Source organism: Rhineura floridana, chromosome 21 (assembly GCF_030035675.1).
Source record: "Rhineura floridana isolate rRhiFlo1 chromosome 21, rRhiFlo1.hap2, whole genome shotgun sequence".
Lineage (NCBI taxonomy): Eukaryota > Metazoa > Chordata > Lepidosauria > Squamata > Rhineuridae > Rhineura > Rhineura floridana.
Genome location: NC_084500.1, coordinates 876,432 through 898,339, shown reverse-complemented (window position 1 = coordinate 898,339; position 21,908 = coordinate 876,432). Strand labels below are relative to the sequence as shown.

The 21,908-nt window shown below is 51.8% G+C and overlaps 2 protein-coding genes across 2 annotated transcripts in view; both read right to left on the bottom strand.

Moving 5' to 3' along the window:
- Positions 1–4,835: 4,835 nt before the first annotated feature.
- Positions 4,836–6,828, bottom strand: DNAJC30 (DnaJ heat shock protein family (Hsp40) member C30). The gene has a single exon (XM_061604763.1). The coding sequence runs from the start codon at positions 6,581–6,583 to the stop codon at positions 5,843–5,845; it is 741 nt and encodes a 246-aa protein (XP_061460747.1). The 5' UTR covers positions 6,584–6,828; the 3' UTR covers positions 4,836–5,842.
- Positions 6,829–10,758: 3,930 nt separating this feature from the next.
- Positions 10,759–21,908, bottom strand: part of MLXIPL (MLX interacting protein like) — a 41,947-nt gene continuing 30,797 nt past the window's right edge. The window contains exons 9-17 of the mRNA XM_061604762.1: positions 20,420–20,924; positions 19,844–19,917; positions 18,488–18,653; positions 16,462–16,565; positions 15,070–15,189; positions 14,405–14,532; positions 13,044–13,167; positions 12,743–12,872; positions 10,759–11,591 (exon numbers count right to left, since the gene is read on the bottom strand). Coding sequence (XP_061460746.1) covers positions 11,470–11,591; positions 12,743–12,872; positions 13,044–13,167; positions 14,405–14,532; positions 15,070–15,189; positions 16,462–16,565; positions 18,488–18,653; positions 19,844–19,917; positions 20,420–20,924 — 1,473 coding nt within the window. The 3' untranslated portion in view covers positions 10,759–11,469. The remainder of the gene's footprint in view (positions 11,592–12,742; positions 12,873–13,043; positions 13,168–14,404; positions 14,533–15,069; positions 15,190–16,461; positions 16,566–18,487; positions 18,654–19,843; positions 19,918–20,419; positions 20,925–21,908) is intronic.

Genomic DNA, 21,908 nt, shown 5'->3' with positions numbered 1-21,908 from the left:
AAGGGGAAATGTCTTAACAGACGTGCACTCCTTGCAAACGTGCAAAATGTTTCCATGTACTTTGCAGCTGCACACATGCAGTTTTCAAGACGCAACTGCATTCTGATGCCTGAGGCTTTGAATAGGTGGAAGGCAGAGCTTGCAGTTCAGTTGAGCATTGATGTTATTTGCATTCTTCTCCTGGGATTATAATTCCTCCCCCCCCCCCATTTCTCACAGCCAGGTCAGATGACGAGCACTGGACAACTCTTTTTCGCCTATATATACTCTTTTTGCATATACACACGCAGTATATGAGAAAATGACAGGTGACACTCGACTGGAGTTACTAAGAATTAAACATATGTCTCCGTTTCTGTGGCAAGTAGGGGTGTGTGGGTTGTGCATTCAGGGTGTGTGGTTTACAATGCTGATTTGGGGACGCAACACTGTGCAAACTCCACATCCTTCACTCAGGCTAAAGCGGCTGTGTGTGGAATCAGGAACAGGCCTGAAGTTCAGCCTCTCCTCCAGTTCCTGGTGGCTCTCACACCAGAAACAGTGCACTCGGTTGCAGGGGTCCCCACCTCCCAGAAGCCTGCAGGGACAGGTTATTATGCTCATGAACTAGCTGCTAAGTAACCGCTGATGGGGAGAAGGGGGGATCCTCGTAGCCCCCCCCCCCAGCTGCTTAGGTGAATAGGAAATCAAACGCCTTTCCAAAGAGGGAGGGAAGGAGAGAGCACTGCTTCCCATTTGCCAGTGGGTAACCCCTGGTTACAGGCAGCACAGCCACTGTCTCTAGGATGCCAGCTGGGCTCTGCTATTGGTGGAGAGGACCAGCCAGGCTCTCTTGCTCGCTGATGGGCCGCCCGTTGCCTTGGCAACAGCAGCATCCAGATCCTCCCGTGCAAGGGGAGAGAGGGAGAGATGTCTTGCTTTCCTGCAGCCCTCTCCGAAGAGCCCTGGTGACTGCAACATACCTTCACCCAACAGAGCCAGGGCCCTGTGGGCGGGTCACAGACGGCCCCTTGCTGGCTGAACCGAGCTGTGCAAGAAGTTTATTTATTTATTTATTTAAAATATTTCTGTTCTGCCCTTCTACCCTGTAATAGGGCACTCAGGGCGGCTTACAAAAATAAAATCAAGCATGTATATAATAAAATTGTAAACAATAAACACCCTCCTTCTGCATGCTCTGTGGCCAGGGTTGTTGTTCATTTACTATAGCATACCTTGCCTTTCCTTCAGTGTGGTTCTCTCTCTCTCTCTCTCTCACACACACACACACGCATAAACATATATTCCATTTTAGATTCATCATGACCTTTTGAGGTAGGCTAGGCACAGAAATAGTGACTGCCCAAAGGTGAGCCAGTAATAGCTTCATGGCTGAGTGGGGATTTGAACCTGGGTCTCCCTGGGCCTAGTTCAGCATGCTGTCAGCTTTCCGCAACCTGCATGGCCCTCCAGATGTTTTGGACTCGCAGTAGCAGCATTCCAATGGCAGTTGGTAGTCCAGTGCCAATTTGGGGACAGCTGTGCCAGCCATGACAGCTCCCAGCCAGCATGGCCAATGGTAAGGATCAATGATGAGAATTACAGTCCAACAATCTCTGGAGGGCCACAGGTTCCCTGTTCCTGCCCTACAGCACAGCCAGGGATCTTGCAATATCCCTCTCGGACCAAGCAAGGTAGCTATTTGCGGAGAGGGTGTTGAAATTGAGCCAGCACACCTAGACAAAGCTTTGTAGTTATTATTGCACTTAAATTACACCTTTCCCCTCCAAGGAGCTCAAGATGGCTACAAACATGGCTCTCACCCTCACAATTTTATCCTCACAACAACCCTGCGAGGTAGTTAAACTGAGAGACAGTGACTGGTCCAAGGTCACCCAGTGAGCTTCATGGCCAAGCAGGGATTTGAAGACTGGACTCCAGGGTCCCAGTCTGACCCACCACACCACACTGACTCTGTTTGCCTCTGTGCTCACCCATAAGAGCATCTCAGAGTATGTACAGAGGGTTTCCCACCCTCAGTACCAGCCCCAGCTACACCACTGGGGATTATAGGGTCTGGTTTCCAGAAAGATGTATTTGACATTAACTGATTATTAAGACACCTAAAGGAAGAGCTCATGGGAAATTAGGGACAGAAAGGACCCGAGGGATAGCACACTCCAGAAACATGCACCCAACAGAAAGCTGGCCAGAGTTCTGCAGATGTCTCAAACAAATGAGCCAAGTCACATACTACCAGAAACGTAAACCAGACATTTTATGCCTGGTTGGAGCAGTTCAGAACCTGGGATAGACAGGATAGGCAATCTTCTTGTTCTCAAGGACCACATGAAATGGTGGGCAAGTGGCTGAGGGCTGCATGGCAGCAGGCATAGCCAGAGGCAGTGGTGGCCGTGGCCTGAGTTATTGGTGCGTGTGGCCACGCATAGGGAGAACACAAATAAAGAGGACAGGTTCAACCTTTCCTTCCTGCAACTCTCCATCATAAGCACCCCACCCCACCCATGGGCCTCACGCGGCCTGCTCGCATACAGGGTCAATGCTCAAGGCAGACCAACTGAAATCAAGGGACTGAAGTTCTGCTCTGAATATGACTTAGCTGGGTATCGCCCTAAGGTTTAGTGGCCTTTGCCAACCCAGTGCCCTCCAGATGTTTGGGGCCATAAAACATCTGGGGCTGATGGCAGTTGCAGTCCAAAACACCTTGAGAGCATCTGGAGCAACTCTTCCTTATAAAGGTGAAACTTATTTGAAATGGTTTTTTCCTTCGCGAACCCTGGTTTTGAATACCCTCCATGTAGTTAGGAGTTTATATGACATCCAGCAATATTTGTGCTCTTAGATATAGATTTAGGATCATGCTACAAATGATTGACATACGATACTAACAGGCTAGGAGGCCAGTCATTTTTTAAAAAATAAATAAATTGTGTGCTGACTTTGAGAACTTACTGGAAAGACTGAGAAGAGGCCCAAAGCACTGGGGAAAAAATCCAGTTCTTGGAATTTCACATTTGAAATTCAAGCTGAAATCCAGTGAAATGTGAGAAGCAGAACCAGAGTATTTTGACTTGCTTGCATATATTTATTTCTTGCTGCTCATACGCTTGACCTAGTCGGTCAGAAGGGATTCCGGCAGAAGCAGCCTTTCCCGCAGCAGAGTGAGACGACAAAGAGCAAGCAGATGTTCTGATGAGGAGGATTAAAGTGCAATTGTCTGTGTAACACACACGTGCAATTCAGTTTGCAGTGAGGATTCACTCGGTGGCGGCTACTCTCCCCGAATGTCCTGTTTTGGGCATAGAGGCAGCTTGCCCTGCTGAAGGCCAGGTGGGGGTTGGAAGCCAGGTGGAAGGGCCTGCACTTTGCTGAGACTGGAAGAAGGGCAAATAATGCTGGCCTAGTGGCTAACCAGCCTGGTTATTCAAGGGTGGCTTTAGCCAAAAAGAGCTTCAGGCATTTTCTGCCCGAGGATGGCAGCCAACAACAGTTGTGTCTTTGCGTGTCCTGTCACCCTCCAGCTGTCCCTCATGCTAACTCAAGAGGAATAGCTGCCTGAGGCAAGACCTTTGCCCAAGAAAGTGGCCCTACAATCATAGCAGGAGCTGGAACTCCACAGCTGAAAAGGGAGGCAGAGGAGGGGGGCTATTTAGAGTAGACATGAAAGGCTGTCACATAGAGGGCCGGGATCTCTTCTCAGTTGTCCCAGAGTGCAGGACACGGGATAATGGGCTCAAGTTGCAGGAAGCCAGATTTCAGCTAGACATCAGGAAAACCTTCCTGTTAGAGCCATACAACAATGGAACCAATTACCTAGAGAGGTAGTGGGCTCTCCGACACTGGAGGCCTTCAAGAGGCAGCTGGACAGCCATCTGTGGGGAATGCTTTGATTTGGATTCCTCCATTGTGCAGGGGGTTCGACTTGATGGCCCCTTCCAACTCTACTATTCTATGATTCTACAAGGAGGGCCTGGAGGACCGCAGCACCCATCCTTGACATCAGGTGCAGATACTCAATTGGGAAAGGCGATGGACAGGTTGGTTGCCTGGCGATGTATTCATAGAGGGAATTCCCCTCCCCATTACTGACTGCTGCATCTTCCATCAGCCGTCCCAAGAAGAAACTTCTTTCCTCCCACCAAGCTGTAAGTGGGAGCTCACTCACCCCGAATCCGGCTAAGCCCAGCTGAACAAACCACACCCTACTTATTGAACAGGGCCAGGCAGTGGTGTGATATCCTTTTGGAATGCAAATCCAATTCATTTCACCCGCAGTTGTACAATGGTACAAGGACCCCCTCTGCAGCACTGCTCGGGAACAGCAGCCCAATAATTGGAAACATCAGGAAGGTGTGCATATGTGTGGATATTTCAACACATGAGTTGCTGAGCAGGACCAGCCACAGTTCAGGGTGGGTCCCTGCCCTCCCCCTCTTTCTTGCTGGATTCAGCTTTAAAGGGAATTGTGGGAAGGAATGGAGAAAAGAAAAATACGGGAGAATGGGGGTGAGATTTTACTAGCAGTTCAGCTTCTCCCTTTCTTCTTTCTACTTCCTGCTGAAACCTGCTCCTGAAAGCCCTTGCTTAACTGCTGCCCCCTACAGTTTCAGTGAATCCTACCCAGGTGTATCCATATTGGGATATGCTTTATACTCTTGCCTCTCCTGACCTTCTAAATAACTTTTCACTGATGTTTGGTTTCTTTTGCAAACGGTGGCCTCAATGCCAATCAGAGAGGGAATGGGCAAGGGTGCTTCCAGAGCTAAGTTCTCCAAACGCTACCAGGAGCACCTCACGGTTAAGGACAAAGATTGAAGACCATCACAAGGAAACAGTTCTAAATTGATTCTTTGTATCTTTATATATTAAAATAAAACTCATTCACATTATTTGTTTTAATCCCTTGTATATACACAGATCAAATCATCATGGCGACGCCATTACGTTCCAAACTGCAAGACTGATGTCTACAGTTTACCCCATAAGAGATTGAAAGGGGACACAATTCCCAAGACACCCTCACTGGAAGGTACCGCTAACTGCCTAGATGAAGACTCTTCTCCTGAAGTGTTTCCTTTATCAAAAGAGATTTGCTAACAAGTGTCTAAGCATTGCTCCTTTGTATCCTGAAGCAGTTTTTGGGCCCAAATGCAGGGGAAATCCCAACAACAGACTCAGCGTGGACAAATGCAGCAAAAATTCCTTTATGAAAGGAAGGAAAAATAGACTTAAACCGCCTGCCCCCCACACACACCCAGAGGAAGGGAGAATTTCAAGTTACAGAAGTGGCATCTACTAACGGTAACACTGTGTTTCATGTATTGACACTAATAAATACCATTCATGTCTGCTCAAAGTGCAATTAGGTGTGGGAGATTACGCCCACTCATGTTTTAATTGAAACGAACCAGCTGAGGAAACTGAATCCAAACCAGCAATAACTGTATGGCAGGACTGGGCTTTCTAAGGCAAAATGAAACACCTTTTTTTTTAAAAAAAGAAATATAATTGGCATCGGAAGACTCGCTTTCTAGCACGACATGTCCAGGGTCTTGGCAACAATCCAAATCCTTCAGAAATTTTGCATTATGGTCTCTGGATGATTAATGAGCACATGACTGAAGTGAAAGTTTCCCCCAAGTCTGGACCTGATGGGAGGCGACACCAGCCTTCTCGAGACCTGCTTTGCACCCTGTGAAGCCAGTCACTACCGAGTGCCCTTTGGAGGTGATGCCATTTCCCTCGCCACTGCTGCTGAGCCTGCTTGCTCCAGAAGATCCAGCTTTTCCACAGGAAGGGGCAAGTGCAAGCCATTTAGCAAGTCACCTTTCCCCCTCCCTGCTCACTTGAAGCTGAAGAGGATGCCTATTGCCACCATGAACAGGCCGGCGATCACCACCTCCTGAAGCACCCCCAGCTTCCCCCTCTTGTCCTCCATCTTGCGCCTCTCTAGCTCTTGCCGCATCTCCCGGATCCAGCGCTCCCGCTCCAACTGCTGGCCGTAGTGGGCTCTGTAGAACTCGTCGAAGTCAAAGATGGGCTTGTCGGAGCGGTGGGTGGAGGCATAAGTCTGCGTCCTCCTCCCCGTGGCCGCTGTGGGTGCCACACCACTGCTCTCCTTGCCCGAGGGCTTCCCGGCCGTGCGCAGATCCTCCCGGCTGAGGATGCCGCGGTCGTACTTCCTGCGTAGGGCGACGCTGCCCAGCACCAGGTAGGCCTCGTTGATGAGGGTGAAGCGCCTGGCCGCCGCCTCGCTGCCCGCGTTGTGGTCAGGGTGGTACAGGAAGGACTGCTTGTAGTAGGCCGACTTGATCTGGGCCTGCGTGGCGTTGGAGGGCACCCTCAGCAGCTCGTACAGGCCCTTCGGGCGGGCAGGGAGGGCAGGGCCTCCCCCTGCAGCACCAGCACCAGCCTGGCCAGACCCCCCTGAGTACCTGAGGGAGAAGGGGAAGGGGGCCGCCCTGGGCGGGAGGCAGAGGGCGAGGGGTCCCGCCCTGGATCTGACCCCGAGGGCCCCACCGGGCGCCCACAGGAGAGCGACCCCCCTGAGCCTGAGGCCCGCCTGGGCCCTGGCCAAGGCCATGGGCCGCCGCTTCAGGAGGCCCCTCCACACATGACCTCCGCCATTTTGGGTGACAGGCGGCCGGCCGGCCGGCTCTTGACCTCCCAGACAGCTGGCCAATAGGAAGGCGCTTCCGGGGCGGGGAAGGGGCGGGCACTCGGCGCAGCCAATGGTGTGGAAGGGCCGAGGGGGCGACGCGGTGAGAGGCAGCTCTCGTGGCCCAGGCGGCCAATGAGGCGGGAGGGGGGGGAGGAGGAGCGCGCGACGAGTCCAGAAGACGGACTAATAGGTGGGGGGGAATACCCTCAGCGTAGCGCGTAGTGATGACGTTTTCTTACCCGATTGATGTGCTTTGTTGCTCGGTGCCGGGTGATCCGCCAATGGCAAGAGCTCCGGGGGCGGGGAGAGGGAGAGGCGCCGCCATTGGACGGCTCTGACTGTGGCACAAAAGGGGGCGTAGGTGGATGGCGCCGGTCTACATCGCAGGGCTGTTGCCAGCCCGTCTCAGCCAGTGTACACGACACGGCGGGAGTCACGCTGGGCTACCCTGCAGGGCTGTCCTAAGCTGCTCTTCACACCATGAGGGACTGTAGTGCCTGTTCTTCAGGGCTGTTGTAAGCCACTCTCAGCCACAGCCCGCACCAGAGCGGAAATCACGCCAGGGCTACCCTGCAGGGCTGTTGTAAACCAGCACCTCTCTCACCTTCAGCCCGCAGACGCCCTTATGATAATATAGTAGCTATGCTGGACTGCATTGCAGGGCTGTTGCAAGCCTTTTGCTGCTGCAGCTTGCAACCACATACTGCACTGCAGGACTGTCGTAAAGTACTTTTTTACTCAGCTTCAGCCCCAACACGCAATACGGAGAGAGCCTGCTTTCAGCGGACACCCAGTCAGACCATTGAGGTCCATCTAGCTCCAGTATTGTCCACAGACGAGCAGCAGCAGCAGCTCTCGCGGGTTTCAGGCAGGAGTCTCTCCCAGCCCTACCTGGAGATGCTGGGGACTGAACCTGGGACCTTCTGCATCCAGAGTATTCGGTCTACGACTAAGCCAAGGCCATTCCCCACCGCAGGGCTGTTGTCAGCCCTTCTTTCTCCTCTCTGCCTTGCTCAGCCTGCAATGTGAGCGCTAGCAACCTGGGGCTATAGCAGCTTCACTCTGCCTGCAGAAGCGGGAGGAAGACTCAGAACAGCCTCAGTTGCAGCAGGCAGGGCATTCTGTTGGTAGGAAGCTCAGCCTTCCGGGCTGGAATGGGCCTATCATAACTCCAGCCTGCATTGACGTGAAAAATCAGAAGACCTTATAAGACGAACAAAGGCCTTTTGGGGAGGGTGCCCTTTGTGTGTCAATGGATGGATGGGATCCAAAGTAACCAGGAAGCTCTTCCTCTAGGCCAGAGAGGCTTTTCTCTCTTGGAAGTCTATTGCTGAAGCGTATTGTCTTTCATGGGACTCATGAGCACTGCTATCAGTGATACGTGGCAGCAGGCTCCTGCTCTGGGGCGGCACGGCCATTCCATGGTGTCCTAGAAATAATCTAGCCTGCAGCGTTGTGAACTATGCTCCCTCCACTTCTTCCACTCCTCCAACCTGCAGCATTAACAGCAGGCTAGGGCGCTTCCTGACACCAGCCTAATACTATAAATAAGCAGCTGAGAAGGCGCAAACAGGCCACGGGCAACGGAGGTGGTAGTTGTTTTACTTACCAAATTCCCACAGGAAAAGGTACATCTGGATGAAATGGGGAGAGGATTGGCCTTTTGAGGCCAATGATCTTGCACATATAAGGAGCACCAAGCACCCATCTGGAAGCACCCTACACTGGTGGGCTGTCGCAAGCCAGTCTCGACCTACCTCCGGTAGCAGTTAGTTTCAGACTAGGACCTGGGAGAAGCAGGGTTCAAATCTCCGCTCAGTGATGAAGCCCACTGAGTGACCCTTAAGCCAGTCACTCTCTCTTAGCCTAACCTACCTCACAGAGCTGTTGTGAGGATAAAATGCAGGGGAGGAGAACCACATTTGTATGCCACCTTGAGCTCCTTGGAGGAAAAAAGGCAAGTTATAAATGTAATAATCAATAAACAGCCGTGGACTACACTGAAGAGTTGTTGCAAATGACTCACTGTCAGGGCCCCTCCAGACTGATGTTATTCCGAGTGTATTCAGCAACATGTTTTTAACACAATAATAGTGCCTTTTCATTGCTCGATTATTTGTGCTACACACATGATGATCCCGCTTTCCACGCAGTTTGGGGCAGTCACACTGCCTCGTTTCCAGTCTGTACATATCCCGTAACTTCCTGCTGAAATCCCAGAACTTTTTAATACCGCAAACATTCTGGATTATTTTTGTCCCGCTTTTGTTACAGCAATAAAGTGGGAGAAGTGAGGAAACCATGCAGAACAAATTAAAGCAGTCCACCACTAACACACTATTACTGTGTCGAAAATGTGTTCCAGGATACACCCACAATAAAACACCGCTGCAGGGTGTCCACCCAAAAACTTTTGCAGGCGCAGACAGAATTGAAAGCAGGAGCATGGTTGATCACCCTGATGGCATTGGGCGCACAAATCATGATGAATGCACAATGAAAAGGACACCTGGAGGGGCCCTCGGACTCTGCTCCCTGCAATAAGCGCTCTCTACACTCAGTTGCTTGGCTACCCACTCCTAAAAAATGTGGGCACAACAGTGGACCGCATGACCGGGCTATTGTAAGCCGTTGCCAGCAACAGCTCTCCCTGCTGCCTAAAATGTCTGCCACATAGAAGCAGAGCCCTCTACCATCACAGGAGGCAAATCTATCTCTCTTAAGCCCACACAACAAGGTTAGGGCAGAGGGAGAGAGAACAACACACACATAAATATCTGGGTGTCCTAGAGACTGGCTGCCGAAATAAAAACCTTTCGGTCATGAAATGTACATTGGGATTTTCTTAAATCGGCCTGCCATGCAAATATTAGGCCTCCACTGGCCTACAGAAGGACTCTTCTATTTAAAGAGTGGGGATCTTTTTGACTAATTGTAAAAAGGAAAGGAAAGCAAAGACAGCAGGTATTTGCAAACAGATTACGTTGCAGAATAAACTAAGCTTTCGCAGGCATTTAATTGCTACGATGCAGGTGCAAACGTGTCCTTTTGCACGTATGGTCATTTGTCTCTTACATTTAGCACAGTTGACACAAGATGGTCCTGACGAATTCACATGAAGGGGCAATAGCTCCTGGGAATTGCTTCACACTGGGGTGCAGGACAGAATGATTTTTGCAGTTTAATGTGGGTTGAAAAAGAGGCGCAGGTATGAGCTTGCTAAAAAGGTTCCCAGGAGGGTAGTAGTAGTTGTTTTGACTAGAAGAAGAAGCTTCTGCACTATGCAGCAGGTGGACTGATGTTGCCCTGGGACAACTGAATGTGAAAGCAAAGTGAAACCTTTGTGTTCAGAAGCAGTCTATATTAAAGTACCACATTGTGGAGAGAGAGCATGCACCTGTGAGCCTGGCTTCCCAGAAGCATCTGCTGCTGGAAACGGGGCTGGATTAGATGGAGCCTTATATATAGGACCAGACAATCATATGGGCCCATTGGCTACAGTATTCCTCTGATGCTGGGGACAAACAACTAAGGAAGGTGGATGTCTTTTGATCCCCCACTCACGATGTTGGAAGAGATGGTCTGATACTTTCATGCTCTGGCTGCTTCCATCCAATCCATTCAACCTGTACATTTGCAAATAGCTTACTGCAGTGCTTGCAAATGTGGCCCCCTTCACTCAGAAACTGGGGGGGGGGGGAGATGGAGAGCACAAATGATAAGAGGCTCCAACACTCCCCCCCTGTGAAGACTAGAGAGCAGCAGTGGTCCGCTAAGTTTCCCACAAACTACAGAGGAAGAAGGCCATGTACCCTTTCCAAAACGTACATCTTTCTTCTTTCAGGGACAACTGCCATGACTGCTCTACCATTACAATGAGACTTAAGGGTGGGATCCGTTGACTGGTGCTGGCTAAAAAGCTTTCTGTCGACCTAACAGGCCGGTATCAATTTCAGTTCATTCTTTGTCCGCTAGCCGCTGCTTTTACTGATCTGTGTTTTTCTCCCCCTCGCCAAAAATATATGGATATTTCTAAAGGAAATATTGATAAATAAAAGGAAATGTTGATGAAATTATCGTTCTTGATACTTTAGAGGTGGGTTTTTTAAAAAAATATTTTCAAAAATATCAGTGGAAAATCACTACTTAAAAATCTGATCTGCAAAGACAGAGAATAAGCAAATTAATGGACATTCAGTAGGAAATCCAAATTGGGCAGAATTATAGCACATCCCTAAACGAGACACAAAGACCAGGTTTGTCTCCTGTAAAAATGGTAAAAATGGGGGTTAAGGCACAAGGGGGTTAAGCTGCATTGCGGGCACTTCTCAGAGTTCCAGCTGTCATTGAAGGCAAGCAAGATTCTACAGAGGAAAAAGGCATCCATCATGGTCATCCACCATGACCGGAAAAGTGGCACAGTACCATTGTGGCTGTTGCAGAAACTGGAGAGTGTCCGCACCGTGTGCAAGAGAAAGCGCATAGCCCATGCAAGGTCCGGAGGCAAAATCACCCCCCCACACACGCACTGGCCAAGCTGAGGCCAAGAAGAGGTGGAGAATGCCACAATGGTGGCTTTCTTAAGTTGTGCCCAGTGGATTTGCAGCTGTGGTTGCTAGCAAAGGCACAGAACGGCCTGCCAAGGTAAAGAAGCCTCCGCTGTGGGCTTCCCTTCCAGGCAGAGGACAGGCCGGCCAGCGCAGACCGCCTCCTTCCAGGCTGCTTTCTGCAAGCAGTTCATCTGCAGGGGGGACAGATCTTGTTGCTGGTCCAGGCAACGGCCCTGGCTAGGACCTCATCCCTCGGGGCTATGAAGAACTGTTGCTGGGCCCTGCCCCCGTCACTGCCTGGGCCGCCTGCTCAGGGATGCCCGCCGGGTCGGTCAGGATCGAAGTGGAAACACTCAGCTGGCGAAGGGCACTCAGGACAGCTGCGGAAACCAAAGCAAAACCGAAGCAACCGGCTCAGGCCAGCGTGCGAAATTCTGGAGAGCCTGGCCGCAGCTGGAGCAGGCCAGCGAGTGTCCTGTGCTCCCAGGGGCCTGCCAGGAGCCTCTTCTTGGAGGCTCGCAAGCTGAGCATGAGCGCAAGAGTGGCTCTTTCCCCCCCCCCCGTGATCCCCAGCAACTGGCACTCGGAGACACGGCGCCTGCCCTGGCGGAGCCATTCACACCGTCAGCTGCAATGGGGGTGCAAGCAGCAAGTGGATGGTTTGAAGGAGGTCCACGTTATTTCCTGCCTGTGGTTGACTCCTCTTTCCCACCGCGCGTGATGCTTTCAGAGCCCGGCCCGTGTCTCAAGTCCAGCCCTCCTGCTGTGCGGTCTGCTTGCTTTACTGAGGAAAGACTGCAGCTCCAGGCTGGGCCAAGCTGTAGCTCAGGGGCAGAGCACCTGCATTGCATGCAGAAGGTCCCAGGTTCAATCTCCAGCATCCCCAGTTAGGACTGGGAAAGACCCCAGTCGGAAGCCCTGGAGAGTGGCTGCCAGTCAGTGCAGGCAGTGCTGAGCTAGATGGACCAAGGGTCGCTACCTAGTATTATTTCTCCCACTTGGGGTATTTATGCCTTGCCTTCTGCACAAAAGGCCCTGCATAAAGTCAGCTTCCTGGGTGTATCCAGGGACGGTCGAGGCTGATCCAGCAGGCAGCCCAACTCCTTGCCAAGATTTAGTGCCAAATTGGGGATATGGAAGCGAGATGGCCCAAACCAGAAAGAAGTGGCCCTCATGTGAGTTTGGGGGCCGTTTTGGCCTTGGCCCCACTGCCAATCTTTGCCCGCCCCCCAGACCTGCATGGCATGTTGGCGTAATGGGGAGGGGCCATACTCAGAGGCGGAGCCCCCACTTCATGTGGCAAAGCTCCCCAGTGGCATCTCCAGGTAGGACTGAGAAAAGACTCCCGGAGTGAAACCCTGGAGAGCCATTGCTGCCAGTCAGAGTAGACAATACTAAGCTAGATGGACCGAGAGTCTGACTCGGTATAAAAGGCAGCTTCCCATGTTCCTAGGTTCCAGGAAAAGGTGGGAAAGTGTGTAAAGGCCCAACCACTCCCACCTGGCAGGCAGGAAGAACGGAGGCTACTCACTAGGTCGCAGTGCCGGGAGGGAGCAGTACTGATCCAGCCAGGCCAGAGATGTTTGGCTGAGGCTCTCCAGGCTGCTGGTGGAGACCATCCCATTGAAGGATTCGAAGAGCGGCCTCATGATGACGCTGAACTGAGAGGGAGTTGCAGTTAAGGGCCAGAGGGGTGCGATGATGAGCCCGAGCACCCCCACCTCGCCCACTTCCTCCCCATCTCCTGCAGGAAACTTGTTACCTGTCGCCAACCAGCTGCGATGACAACAGGGGCACAGAGACACCCCCTTCCCCAAACACAAAAAGGATACGACCCAGAACTTCCAGTTCTGCAAGGTGCAAGAGCGGACGTACTCGTCAAACATGTCCCGCATCTGGTCAAAGCGCTGGCGGGTGATGGGCACCCCTGTGTCAGGCAGCTGGTGCTGGCACAAGCTGGAAAGAAGAACCACATGGAGTCGGTTTCCCTTTTTGGGAACGTAGCATGGCCAGGGCAGAGCACAAAGGCCACAGCGCAGCCGCACACCCCCTCCGCTTGGCGCCATCCCACAATGTGCCCCACCCTGGGTCAACCTTTATTGCTCATAATCAGTGGCAAGGATCCTCCAGCCCACAGGGCAAATTAGATCCCCCAAGCCTCCCCCATTTAGCCCGCAATGCTGTTCTGCTCCCCACCTATCCTCCACTTGATGTCCTCTATGACCTGAAGCAGGTAAAGACGTAGCTGAGCTGAAAAGCGTTTGCAGGCACAGCCCATCAGCTGATCTGTGGAGCCTGCAAAGCCCCAGGCCTTTGCAAGCACCGCATGATCATCAGCACTTGCAAGCGCATGGTGCTTTGCAAGCGCCAAAGGTCAGCTGATTCTTGGCACCAGCAAAGCCTCGCCTTTTGCAAGCATCCTGTTCTCCCTGGGCTCCTGAAGGAGCAAGGGACTGGCCAGCAACGCCATCGACGTGGGCAAAAACAATGCAAGCAGTATCCGTTGCCAGTCCAAAGTCAGGGTCCAACAAGCGGATCCCACAGCAAAGGGCCAGGCCAGAGGCAAGGTCCGCGCAATCCAAGGCCGGGGTCCAGTCAGTCCATGGACACAGCAGGGCAAGGGTAGTCCAGGGTCAGCTCACAGGCACAGCACCTTGCTGGGACACAGACATTGTTCCCGCAGCCCTTCCAGCCAAACACTGCGGGTTTTGAGCTGGAGGTGCTGGAACCACACACCTAGCCTCACCTGACTCCATCCACTCCCTTCAGCCAGGCCTCTACTCCCGAGGAGACCTTGCTTGCAGTCAGGCACATCTCCCACTGGCACTGGAAGTGCCACCTCTCCCTTGGGCTTGGGACCCTTTCAGCCTCAATGTCAGAGGGTGCACAGGGCCATTCCTCGGCTTCATCACAGGACTCTGGCTCCTTGCCCCCACATAGAGCCTGAGCCAGGGCTGGGCCAAATCCGGAGCCTCCTGGTCGTCCTCTGATGAGGACTCCCTGGGCTAGACATGAGAGCAGGTGCCTGGGATGAGCTGATCCCTGAAGCTCACAAACCCTCCGTGCCGTGGGCTGCGTGGCTGGATTTCAAACCCCACCGGCTGGATCCAGTTCCCCACCCCGGGCCAAGGCGTGATGCCCCTGCCCCTTACCCCGCCCCAAGGAAACACAGCCCCTCTCCCGCTGTGCGTACTTGATGGTAGTGTTCAGCTCCTCGATCTGATTCCGCAGGTGCTGCGCCTCATCCTGCAGGGCAGCCCGCTCTTGCTGCAGCTTGCCGATGTATTCCGCCGTCTTCTGCAAAGTGGTGGCTTTGCTGACCTGTACAGCACGGGGGAGGAGAGAAAAGCGGGTCGGGTCAGAGAGGCAGGTTTCCCCTAGAGAGCGGCGAGAGTCGCAGCCACGTGGGCTGCAGTTGAGTGGCAGCGCATCTGCTTTGCGTGCACAAGTTCCCCAGCTCAGTTCCTGGCATCTCCAGGTAGGGGTGGAAAAGACCAAGGAGAGCTGCTGCCAGCCAGTGTAGGTAATACTGAGCAAGGTGGGCCAACTGTCTAATTCAGCAGATGGCAGCCTCCTACGTTCCTCTTTAAAGCAGCCCTTTATTCAGAACCACGAGGACCGGAATATTAGGGGAAGGACAGTGGCTCACTGGTAGAGAACCAGTTTGCATGCCAATGGAGCCAGGTTTAATCTCTGCCAAGGCTGGGGAAAGACTCCTGTTGCCAGTCTGTGCTGACAATATTGAGCAAGAGAGACCACCCGTCCGATTCAGTGACGAGGCCGCTTCTTGTGTCCTTTGGAGCAGGCCCACGGCTTCAGAATGCCCCTCCCCAGTCCTGCCGCCTCCTTGCCACTCACCTTGAGGCTGGGCTGGGCGCTCAGGGTGCTCACCAACGTGTGCAGTGTGTCAAAGCCAAGCTTGATGTTGAAACGGCGCTTCTGCTCGGCCGAGATGTGGGTGATCCGGCGGCTCTCCGTCTGTGGGAGAGGAAGGCATGAATAGCTAAGAAGGGCACAGGCCGGCATCTCCATTGCAAATATACATTGGCAAAGGGTGCTGTCTCAGCGGCAGCGCCCCTGCTCTGCTATAAACGTTCGTATTGATTTCTACTTTGTTTAATTCATTGCTTCTTTTATTTGTTATGTTCAATCTCATGTTGCATTACCATTTAAATTCTACAGGACACAAGCTGTGAAGCAACGAAACACTGTGAAAGAAATAAAGCGAGTCATAAGAATGCAATTAAAAATCACACCGCAACTGGCACAGTCGCATTGCAATTGCAGAAAGATTGTGTAACTGGTCCACCAAGACCATCAGCTCTTTTCAAGGGGTCCCTGAGAAAAGTAGTTTGGGAACCCCTGAACCGTTGATGCCAGCTCAGATTGCTTTAAGGGGGGGGTTCAACAGATTCATGGAGGAAAAGGCTACCAGTGGCCACAAGTTATGACGGCTGCGTTCTACTATGATGGCTGTCAAAGGCAACATGTCTCTGAATATCAGTGGCCAGAATCAGAAATGTGGAGACTTGCTGTTGCACTCGGGTCCTGCTTAAGGGCTCACTAGAGGCATCTAGTTGGTCCCCTTTGGCCTGACCCAGCTGCAGCTGGGCGCTTCTGGTGTTCTTGTGACACTCCATGAGCTCGAGAACTGCGAGAGAGCAGGAAGGGACCCTGCAGGTCAGAGCAAGCAAACTAGTAGACTATGGGCAGGCTAGAATTCTGCCCAATTTGGATCTGATATTGAATTTTCCATTAATTCATTTATTCTGTATCATTCAGGATTGGATTTTTATGTAGTGATTTTCAGCTGCTATTTACGAAAACTTTTTTTAAAAAATCCTCCTCTAAAATATCAATATTAAGAACAACAATTTTATCAGTATTTCATTTATCAATATTTCCCTTAAAATTATCGATATTTCCTTTAAAATGATTGGTATTCCCTTTCAAAATATCGATATTCATATCAATATTTTTTGCAAAGTGAAAAAACAGATGGGTAAAAGCAGCAGATAGCAGACAACGAACCAAGTCGAATTGATACCGGCCTGTTAGGTCGACAGGAAGCTTTCAAACCAGCACCGGCCAACAGATCCCACCTCTAATAGAGACTGACAGTGGCCGGTCAGGGGAGTCTTATGAATTTTCCATTCAAAGACGTCATGTTTTCGACTTTGATCGCCAGCCACCCAGCTAAAGACGGGAGGTAATGCCCTGAATGCACCACCCTCTGGTTAATCTCCTCACCTTGCTTGGCTCTGTCCTGTTCCGGCTACAGGAGTAGGAAGGGGATGAAATCATCCCCTCAATGGAGACTGGGGATCCCTGCCCCGACATCCTCCGATTACTGGCTAGGAAGAAGAAAAAAAGAGACTCTCTTGTTCTTAATCACATCTGAGCGCGCACAAAGTGCTTTTCCTTCATCGCTGGCCTGTGACGTAGTGGAGGGGGCAACGCAGCTCCGGGACTGTTCCCCCCCCCCCCACAGACATTGTCTGCCAGAGCATCAGAGTAATTGACAAATCCTCCATGGTCTGGCAAGTGAATGAGGTGATAGGGAGACTTACAAGTTTGTTTCTAGCATCAAGCAAGGATGAGGAACCTCTTGGCCCAGGGCCAAATTTAGCCCTCCAGGCCGTTCTGTCTGGTGCTCCTGCAGGCCACCCGCCTCCCTAGCCTGACTTTTCACCTCCTCAAGAGTTTTTCCCTGGCTGGAAATGCATCTTTGAACTCTGATCATGCCTCATCCTCGCCTGGAAAGAGGACAGAGAGGGGGGTCTGCGAGTGTGTGTAGAAACTAGCCTATGATGCAAAGGTAAAATCTGCATTTGCTGCTCAGCCCACTTTTGCATCTGGCCCTGCCCGCTGCTGGCTCGCGGCCCTTGGAAGCTTGCCCAGAAGGGAAAGCGGCCCTCAGGCTGAAAAAGATTCCCCACACCTGAGACAAAGGGAAGTCACAGAATGAGGGATATAATCAAACCAAGGCTGGAGATGCCTTTCCTTTCCTTTGAATGGGATTCCCACTTCAGACAAGCAGCTTCAGTGACAACACTGCTTTGCAAGAGCGTTCGCATTTCTAATGAAAAACTAAACGTTGCCTTTCAGCTGGCTGAAGGTCTTTAGCTGAAGCTCAGTGTGTTTTATGTGTTGAATTTTTTCTATAATAATCTATTCCAAGACTCTCAGCTGAACCTAATAAATTGGGCATTGTGCTATCTGCAGCAGCTCTTTGGGAGTGGGGTGAGGTGAAAGTATTATGTAGAACATCCAGTGGCAGCTGGTGGCGCCGTGTCAGTGGGGCAGTGGAATCCGCTCCGGGTTTTAGTCCGAACTTTCAAGGAGTTGCCCAAGGGTTCCTTGAAAGTTTGAACTAAAACCCCAAGCGGATTCCAATGGCTTTCAAGGAGCTGTCCAAGGTCCTGAAACCTATAGATCCTTGAAAGTTCACACTAAATCCTGGAGCAGATTCCACTGCCTCACTGACTTGGGAGCCACCAGCTGGCATAGATAACATTGGATCAACACAGCTGTCTGTGATTTGTGGTGCGCTGTGTGTAGTTGTGTTGCTTAATTTCGTTTAAAAGCAACACCACAGCAGCAGAGAGTAACAGCAGATGTTGAAATGCGAGTCTGCCAGCGTGTGCGTGCGTGTACCTAAGAAAGCAGGATTTACCCTGCATCAGCATCACTGAGACTGGAGACTTAGTAAAATAAGAAAAGCTACTTTATTTAGAGAAATACATAGTAGATAGAAAGGCATGCCTAGTTCTAACTAACTAGCTAAGTTGGAGGCGTAACGCCCAGGTGTAGGAGTTCGCCCCATGCTTGGAGAGAGCAGAGACAAAGGGAGTCTCCTCTCTCCCGGACAGCCGGAGGACAAAGGAGTGGAAAGGGTGGAAGGAGGGAGGCAGGTAAGCTTCCCGAAAGGCGTCACAGTCTAGCCACAGAAGGAAGTCAGTCAGAGCATCCCAGGTAAAGGTAGTCAAGCCTCTCTATCTGGAGGACCCTGACTGTGTCTCCCTTCTGGAACATAAACAGAAGAACAAAACAGGAGTTGCTCCTGCCCCACTTCCAACAATTTGGACCCTCTTTTTTGGGGGGGGAGTGGTCATGATGGTTGCCATGACGAGCTCCTACACTTCAGAATTGACTGCAGCTGCTGACTTGCTACAAAACAGCCCCCTTCCCCCCAACACACACACGAGAGAGAGAGAGAGAGAAATACACCTTCAGGCATTTGCTGGGGGGGGGCTACCAGCTCTGTGCCACTCACCACAGGCAGGGGTAGGGGAGAGGCGTTCCGTCTTGGGGACCCACAGGGATCCCGCTGGCAGCGTGATCGGGATGGACTGCGAGGGGCTGGAGACTGAGGAGAGACGAGGACTAAGCTGGGCCATTCTGGGCAAGAAGCTGGCCGGCTCTTCGCAAAAGGTGTTTTGCTACCCAAAAAAATGGAAGAAAAGGAATGTTTAGAGGGCACAAGTGCCACGGGATCACCAGCTACGTAGCATGTATGTCTGTGGAACTGTCTGCCACAGGACATTGTGATGGCTCTGATTGATTTAGAAGAACGCACGGAGGATGGCTCTGTCAGTTACAGTCCTGACAGTAGAAATGGAGCTTCCACATTCAGAGACAGTATACCTCTGGATACTAAATTCTGAGGTCAAACCATGGGAGGGCTATCTCCATCCTGCCTTGCATGCAGAAAGTCCCGGTTTCAATCCACAGCAGCATCTCCAGGTAGGACTGAGAGTGACGCTGTCTGGAGCCCCGGAGAGCCACTGCCAGTCAGTGTAGACAGTACTGAGCTAGATGGGCCACTGGGTCTGACTCGCTATAAGGCAGCTCTCAGGCATATCCTTGGAGGCAGAGTGCAAGGTCAGATGGGCCCTTTAGCCGGATGCAGCCTTCTAAGGAGAGGCAATTTCAGCTGCCTCAACAATCCAGGATGCACGTTGAATGGACTTGCACATATCTAGAACACCAGAAGTGCCGGCTGCAGCTGGATCCGGCCAGAGGGCCCCTGTCAGCCCAGCGTCCTCTTTGGGGAAGCCCGCAAGCAGGGCGTGAGCACAGCAACAGCCCTCTTCCCCACCACAGAGTCCCAGCAGTTGAGATTCCAGCAACACTGGAAGCAGCACACAGCCAGCGTGGCTAGTACCCACGGGTAGCCTTTGTCCCCCACGTGTTTGCCTAATCCCCTTTCAAAGCCACCCAAATTGGTGGCCGTTGCTACATCTGGTGGGAGGCTGCCAGCCGCCGGGAATCGCGGGGGGGGGGAGAGTTGCCGTCGCATCCCCTGGTTGGCCACTGTGAGAAGAGGCCAGGTGGGCCCCCTTGGGCTGCTCCAGCCGCTGTAAGGCTCTCCTGATGATCTCTCTGTGTGTTTCGGCGGCTGGCCTCGTGTCCCATGATCAGGGTGAGCGCCCCCTCCGCCCTCCTCGTGACGGGATGAGGGGCTTTGCCTCATCTTATCTTGGGAGGCCCTGGCAAGTTTTGCCAAGCGGGAAGCAGACCCCTTCCTTGCAGCTCCAGAAGCCCCTGGTCTTAGCCCTGTTTGGAACCTGGAAGGGGAAAGCCCCCTTGTGGCCACACCCAAACCCCTCCGCCATCATCAGACTCCTACCAGGGCTTCAGGCACGGGCGGCAGCAGGGTGTGGCTGGGATCAGGCAAATCCTCTAGTCTAGGCTCCGGTTTAGCTGTGAGAAGGAAAGGGAACGAGATGAAGGCAGCCATGCACACACCCATGTATATCCACACTAAGGATAATTCCATTTGCCTTTCGAGCGGAATCACTCAAATTTGCACTTTCCGAAACAATGTGAGAACCAAAACCCAGCTGTCCTTTGAAATCCGCGCTGCGGTTCGCCAACCAAACAATGTTTACAAAACTGCGTATGTGAGGGGAAAGCATACATGAAAATGAACATATGTGACAATTCCATGGGGGGGAAAATGCATCCTGTGATGAGAAATGGCTTGCAAAAATGTGTACATCACTCAAAACTGCCTAAGCGACTGCATGTGTTAGGAAAAGTTCACGCTAAAATGCTGGAGAATTTTCATGAGGATTTAAAAATGGGAAATTACTGCAGAAATGAGAACTGAATTCAAGGCTGGAAAAATGAGACATGGAAAGAGCTGAAATGGGCAGATCTTTCCATCCCAAATCACAGAGAAGAATCCCCCCTTCCCCCCTACCTGTGGACAGCAGCTGCGTCAGACACGGGTTTGGCACTGCCACGAGTGGGGGCCTCTTGCTCTTGGCGTTTGCCACCTTCGTCTTTGGCCTCTCGCTCCCAGGCTGGGGCTGCCCTCGGGCACCAGTGCCAAACATGGGGCCGCTGGGGATACCAGGATGCAGATGGGGGGCACTGAACGGAGGGGGGTATCCCGAAGGCAGGTCCATGCCATAGCCAGGGGTGTTGGGGGGGAAGCACGGCGTGGAGGGTGGGTAGTGGAACTTGGGACGCAGGGCGGAAGAGGCCAGGTGCCCTGCCTCCGGGCTCAGCAGTGGGGCAGGGCAATAGGAGTCGTAGGGGTCCAGGGTGAGCCACTTGCTGGGGAATGTGTAAGGCAGTACTGGCTTATGCTTGAGGTCAGGGCCAAGGCTGCTGCGGGGCGTTGAGGGCAGTGGGGCTGGCAGAAGATCAGAGCCAAGGAAGGCCCCAGATGAGCCAAGTGGAGTAGAGCGATCTCCTGCCGGCTGGAGAAAGAAAAGTGGGGAGGGGAAGAGACAGGAAAAAGGTGCTGTGATTAGTTGCAGGGGCGGGATGCTTACTCTCGAAAGAATCCACAGAAATATCAGTAGAGTCACTGGCCGGCTATTTCCAGTCTTACTCCTGCAACACTGAGGACTAGAAGCCTGCAAACAGGGAGAAAAAATAGCCGGAGAGGGACATCTCTTTATTTAGACCCAAGATCTTCTCTGATATGTTTGGGTGCTTCAGGCAGAAAACCCAATGTCAGCAAAAATATAAAGAAAGAATTGACCACTTGGTTGCCCTTTAGACCTCCTGGGGGAGGGGGCGCCTCACCCAGCCTCTTAACAGCACCCCCCATGACTCAAAACTATCTTAATGGACAGCTCCTAGCTCAGCTCTCTGCAGGAAGCCAGGCCATCCAGCCAGGAGTCCACACACATACACAGAGCAACCTGTGCAAATTCCCAGGGGTCCAAAAGAGAGAAACAGCTACAGGTGGCTCAGACAAGCAAGCCAATCTATGTTCTGTCTCAAGGCAGAGCAAATCCCACTGCTCTCCACTAGGGATGGAGCGTGATATTCAGTTCAGTTTGCATTTATCAAATTCACACTTTCCAAAATCCGAGAACCAAAACACTACTATCCTTTGAAATTCGCACTTGTTTGAATTTTGCGACACAGTTCTCTAATGAAACGTTTACAAAAATGCATCTACTAGAGGAACGTGGGCATAAAAATGAAAGTATTAGCAAAAATATCATAGAAAAATGCATTATGTGAGGAGAAATTGCTTGCAAAAATGTGTGTGCTAATCAAAAACTGCATACAAAATGTGTTTATTAGGAGAAATTCGCCCTATAAAAGAAAAAGTTGCAAATTGCTGCCAAAATGTGGATAACTGAACTTAAGATTGGAAAAATGGGAAATGGAGAGAACGAAATCGAGAGATCATTCCATCCCTACGTCTCCACCAGGAGTCCTGTAAA

Coding starts and splice junctions, on each gene's coding strand:
- DNAJC30 (XM_061604763.1), bottom strand. CDS start 6,583: ATGGCCTTGGCCAGGGCCCAGGCGGGCCTCAGGCTCAGGGGGGTCGCT.